This window comes from Neoarius graeffei, chromosome 11, assembly GCF_027579695.1.
Source record: "Neoarius graeffei isolate fNeoGra1 chromosome 11, fNeoGra1.pri, whole genome shotgun sequence".
In the NCBI taxonomy this organism is placed as follows: Eukaryota; Metazoa; Chordata; class Actinopteri; order Siluriformes; family Ariidae; genus Neoarius; species Neoarius graeffei.
The window spans coordinates 79,868,111-79,874,110 of record NC_083579.1 but is presented as its reverse complement, the minus strand read 5'-3'; the positions used below and the strand labels follow the sequence as shown (position 1 = coordinate 79,874,110).

The window sequence follows — 6,000 nt, the reverse complement described above, 5'->3', positions numbered from 1 at the left end:
ATGTTGTCCAGACCTACTGCTTTACCATTTTTCATCTTGTTTAGAGAAGATCTTCCTCGGTGATGTCCTTTACTGCTCTCACATATACGGTGTGTTTGGCGCCGGTCCCAAGCCCAGAAATGAGAGGGTTACGGCAGGAAGGGCATCCTGCATAAAACTGTGATCGAGTGCCTTTTTAAATAAACATTTTCAATAAAACATTTTATGAACCCTTGGTCTAATGGAACGGTTCCTGCTCATTTTTAATTCTGAATAAGTTTCAACCTGCCTTTGGTTTTCTTGAAGGATGTGGACTTCTGATAAAAGTTTAAAAATTTATTAACATTATTGGATCTAAAAATGCTGAACACAGAACAACAATGATGAATGAGACAGAAAGATACAAACCATCATAAAAAGGAAGAACATTTCTTAAAAGGTGTAATATTACATATCATGTACATTACTAAAATGCATTGTATAAACCACAAGGTTTTTTTTTCTTTGAAAAACAAAATGTCAGTTGAACTGAATATTTTGGGCCTCTAATTTCTTACAGACGCGGTTAAGTGGAGTGCAGGACTGCTCCCCCCCATCCTGTCATCAATAATGCAGAGGGATGTTTTAAGAGCAGCTCAAATGCAATGCAGTACTAAAGCTAGTGGGGCGGGTCCATTACATACACACCCACACACACTCCTAAAATACTGAATATACCGTTTCAACTTCAAATATAATACATTAAGTATACAGTATGTTCTAACTCGTCATTAGAACATCCAAGAGTTTGATTACTGACTAATTTGGAAAATACTGCTCTTTAAAATCAAGACTAACTCAGAAAAAGCCGTCCATGTTTTCCAACTGAACACCAAACTCTAATTATTTCCACACACCCATTCTGTGCAACATCAATCTCTGCTCTCAGACTCACTCAGCTACAGGAATCTGATCTTCACTTTTGGACCAATCCAACGGTCCCATTTCCCATAAACAGTGCTCTTAATCTGGATGGAGAACATTAACATGCAGTATTTAATCCATTTAGATAGAAAACGACCAGTCTGAGAGCGTCTGAGAGACATGGTCTCGGTCCATATGAACGGTTTGTTTGCAGTGAGAAATTGATTTGACTCTGAATCGACCCGATTTCCAGGAAATGACCCATGAACGATGGCGTGTCAATTTTTTGTAGATGTGAGGCACAAACTGAGCCAAAGGACAAACCTGTAGCGCTGCAGAAACGCCACGAGTTCTAGATATTCAAACTGATGAACAAAAAGAGAAACAGTGGATTTGACACACAAAATGTTTCAGACTCATTATTTATATTATATTTAACAGTTATTCCACGAAATCGAGTCATACATGAGCTGATGAGTGACGAGGCGCGTAGCACCGAGTTGTCTATAATCCATGTATGACGAGATTGAGTGGAATAACTGTTTTATTCTATCCACATTCACTGGGTTTTGAGAAACAGAACATTTTCATTTTTTGCAAAGTCAATAAATAAAAACTTCATACAAAACATCCGACAAAATAATTTCCGCTTAGAATATAAGCAAACCGGCGAAATGACAGGAGCAATTTTTGAAAAATGCGATAATAATAATTATTGAAAAATAAAACAAAGATATCTTCTTACCATGAAATACTTTTATTCCTTTTTTTTTTGTATTTTTTGGAGTTTTGTTTTGGACTAGAGTTTTTATTTCATCCTCGGTTGGTTCAGCAACAGGCTCCGCCATTTTGTTTTTCTCTACTCACGGTATATGAGCTGATATCCTAGTAGTAGAGTAGCTAATCAGTGCGTGCGATTGCTCATATCCAGTGAACGTGGGCAGAATATAATAATTTATTTAGCGCTGGCTTCATGTTCTCTGTGCTTGGCTGATTTTTATGATTGCTAAACACATTTCACCTGTAACCCTTTCTGTTACTGGATTTGAATACGAATGAAAAATGCTTTTTTTTTCTTCTTTTTGATTCATTTAATTATGTGCAGTGTGAACTCGAACCGTGTCAAATAGTAAACAAACCAAAAGAACCAACTTTGCTCTGATTCAGACATAAACAGATTAGGCGTGAAAGTGTTCTAAAATAATCGTGTTCTGTGAGCTGGAAATTTTTTTTTAAAAAATAAATTACATCACAACAATGGCCCATGAAGCAACAACCAAACCTCACTATTTACAGATTGTTGGCTCCTGTACCGTAGGTGCATCACTTAGATTTAGGTATAAGCTTATTACTGTAAACATTAGGAAATAACTATGTTGTGTGCATTTTGCTTTGTGAATAACTAAGAACTCACTGAAACTGATGGTAAACTTGTGATTTTGTGATACGCTACTGATACTGTTGTGTAAATATTACAACTAATAACATAAGCAATAGGTAATGAATGAAGCTGCTGATTTAGTGAGCCAGCAAGGAGTTACAACTGTTCTTATATGGGAAATGTAAAGGCAGGATAATCCTGAAGACAACATAAAATGAATTTGATAGAATATCAACATTTTCCCCTCACGTGTTGGTAAATAATTAAGAAAAGACGGTGTATGATCAGTACGAGTATTACACTGCAGTTACAACTTCCAGGTTTAGCCAATTTGACCACGAAAGTCTTGAACTCATCGAGTGAGCCGTTCATGTGAAATCTTCTTGTAAACGTGTTGAACACGTGACTCCATGTGAGTGCAGAATGCTGCGTGTCCATACTGAGAGTTTAAATCAAACTGGAGAAGTCTTAAAGTGAGAGAACGCCGATTCAGCAGAAAGACGAGTCGAGCCTCCAGTTAAAGACAGGAAACACAACACCTCCGTTTTTCCTTTTCTCTGCCTCCGTCTCTCCCTTGCTGGGCTGAACGTCAGTCGGTCAGTCAGTGAGGATTGCGCTTCAGACTCTGGACGCCCTTCATCAGCATCTCAACAGCAAATATCCATTAAACAATGAAACTTGGTGACTTGGTATGAAGTGTCAGGAAATGTGCTGCATTTATTCCCCTTTTTAGTGCTCTGATAATCATCTGCCATCTTTCCACACTGAAAGCTTCCTGTTACCTTTATGAGTTTGTACACATGTTTACTAAGTGCTGCTTCGAACCCCAGCCGCCTCTTTCCGGCTCCACACAGCAATTTAATGTCTCTAAAGTGCCGCGACTGATGTGCTAAACAGTCTGAGGAACAATGTGTTGCTATAATTCACCCATGAACCCACTTTACTGCAGCACACACTGTTCCACACTGACACAGATGAGCACTTTTCAGGTGAAAAACCATGTGGTCGCTCGTCTTGCGTGGTGGAAGCTTCCAGAAGAATCATTCTCCCAGTTTCATGACGTAGTTGACTGGAAAGGAGCCGCTTTTGGACGGTTTTCCCTCTACATGCCCAACCTGAAAATGAGACAATATAATGAACGGTAATTAACACGTTCCATCATTTGCACCACAATACAAAAGAAGTATGAAGTGGAAGCCATGGTTTAATGGTTAGAGAAGCAGCTTTGGGACCAGAAGGTCACTGGTTCAATTCTCTAGACCAGCAGGATTGACAGAAGTGCCACTGAGCAAGGTACAGTACCGAACCCCCAACTGTTCCCCGGACTGCTCTGGGTCTGTTGTACCTTGCTCTGGATAAGAGCGTTTGCGCAACGCCTGTAATGTAATGTAATACTGTTGAATTCTTGAACCTGATTGGTCAGAAGATGTTGATTAATATTCTATAACAGCAGCTCTGACAGTAGTGATGGCTATACAGCAAATCGGAGGTTTATATTAACGCGCTTGTTCTACTACATTATTAATTTACGCTAGCAGTGGTGGCACAAATTGTTTCTCTCACTCAATCTTTCTACTTTATTCTTCTTATTATTATTCTCTTAACATTTTTAGGACGCTATTTCACATGAAGAATCCCTCTGGGCTGAATTATGTTGCTTTGACTTTTGGTGCTGATCTGGATCACCAAACCAGAATGATCCATGAAAAACAGGCTTTTTTCAATCACTTAAAACTCGATTAATTTTCATGATTTTTTTCAATCAGTTTTTTTTTTTTAAATTTTGTTCAGGTCAGCTAGTGCAAATCACTGTGACTTTAGTCGCAGTATATATCGAGTTATTTCTACAGTAACAGCTCGTAGACTGGGATTTGTATAGTGGAGCCGCCGCAGAATCCAAGCCGACTAATAAACAGGTTTGTTTGTGATATCTCACTGATGAAAACAATGACGTTTTCTGTAAGGAGATGATTATTTAAAGCCCGGTCCCACTGGCCGATGGACACAAAACGTATGCAAAAAGGACACAGCGGACGAGCAAAATTTCGGGGGTGGCTCTATCCGTTTTCATCCGCTCCAGAAATGGACAAAATTTGCGAAAATTTGCGAAAACAGAACGGAAAAGAACGGACGTGGGTAGTATATAGCGGGGATGTTAAACGCATGTTCATAGGAAGCCTAGCGGATGAAAGTGGATGGAAGTGGATGACAGCTCCGAAGGGGTTACCGGTGATAACTGAGAAGCGGACGCATAGCAGAAAGAGCGGATGCATAGCGGATGAAGGGGATGCATCACGTACGCCTAACGGAAACAAAGGGGATGTTGCGCGGATGTATATCGGATGCAGACCGTTCACTGCGCTAGGTGTCCTTCTACATACTCTAGACATACTCCAGACATCCTAAATATACGAGATACATCCCAGATATAAACGCTTTGTCCGTTTTGAATACTTTATATACGAGATGCATACGCTTACATCCTTTCTATTTCCGTGCTACTAACGACGAATAGACGTTTCATGTACCTTATCTTTCCTCCCTCTTTCCGTTTTCAGCTGCAGCGGATGTGAGTTGCGAGGATGCCCAGAGGATGCAGAGAGGATACAGCAGATGTTTAACGGATGATAACAGACATAGAACGTTTGTTGCTCGTATATGTCGTGGATTTACATCGTACACGGCGGAAAGTTCATCCGTTCTAAAAGTTTTGTGCAGCTCAAAACTTTTTGCGCGGATGAAATCACAGTGGACGGATGCTCGATGGATAGAGCGTATGAAGCACGTATGCAATGAGTACACAACAGATGCATAGCGTTTTCCAACGGATGGCAAAGATTTTTTTACGTTTTACATCCTCTTTGCATCCGTAAGTGCAGTGGGACCGGGCCTTTAACAGTGATGGAAGGTCAGTGTCAGCACTTCATAACAGGGGGAAAAACTGTTCCTCTAAGTTTTTGGATATAGGAAGGTCTTCAGGATGCATTTTTCTGTCTTGTTAACCTCAAGAAAAAGAGGCTGGTGAGGGAACGACTGTTTTTAGCCGTTATAAGGGCAATTCCATGTAAATGTCAACCTCACCATGCAAAAATAAAGCAACATGTAATACATCAAAACCACTCCCAGAGATCTCACCTAGGCCTGTATTTTACAGATGTGAATAAGTTGAACCAATTTGTCACAAGAATTGTTCCCTTTGCCTTCACTACTTTAGCTAATGACAATCAAGAATTTGGTGATTTCAATGCATCCAATTGAGTACTTTTTTCAACAACCAAAATATGATACATATATTCGCCCACAACAATGTTCAGCATCCTTTCAGGATGCAACGGGGTTATTGAAGCAAACTGTAAATGAGGTATATGATTTCGCATTTCATCGTCACCGTGGAGCCGTGTTGATGTGACACCGATTTACAGGACAGGCGCTGTCACGTCCGTAACATTTTTTTGAAAAAGTTCTTGTTATACATCCGTATGAAACGCAACACAGAACACACTCTTTGCGCAAAACTAATTCATTTTGAGTTGATATATTATGGTGGTTATATTGCTGATTTTCTAAACATATGCCATGTCTATTTCAGACGTGTCACATCCATAACGGAATTTCGTCACATCCATAACGCTGACTTTTCCTTCCGAAACTCTGCATGAAATACAAAATATTTTAAACAAAGATTTTTTAATATTCACCTTGGACCCCTCTATCAAATGGATATCTCCATTTCGACA

At 39.6% G+C, this 6,000-nt stretch overlaps 1 protein-coding gene across 2 annotated transcripts in view; it reads right to left on the bottom strand.

The window, feature by feature from the left end:
* Nucleotides 1–300: 300 nt before the first annotated feature.
* Nucleotides 301–6,000, bottom strand: part of asap3 (ArfGAP with SH3 domain, ankyrin repeat and PH domain 3) — a 112,639-nt gene continuing 106,939 nt past the window's right edge. For both annotated transcript variants that reach the window (XM_060934762.1, XM_060934761.1), the window contains exon 26: nt 301–3,378. In XM_060934762.1, the coding sequence (XP_060790745.1) occupies nt 3,304–3,378 (75 nt within the window). In that variant the 3' untranslated portion in view covers nt 301–3,303. The remainder of the gene's footprint in view (nt 3,379–6,000) is intronic.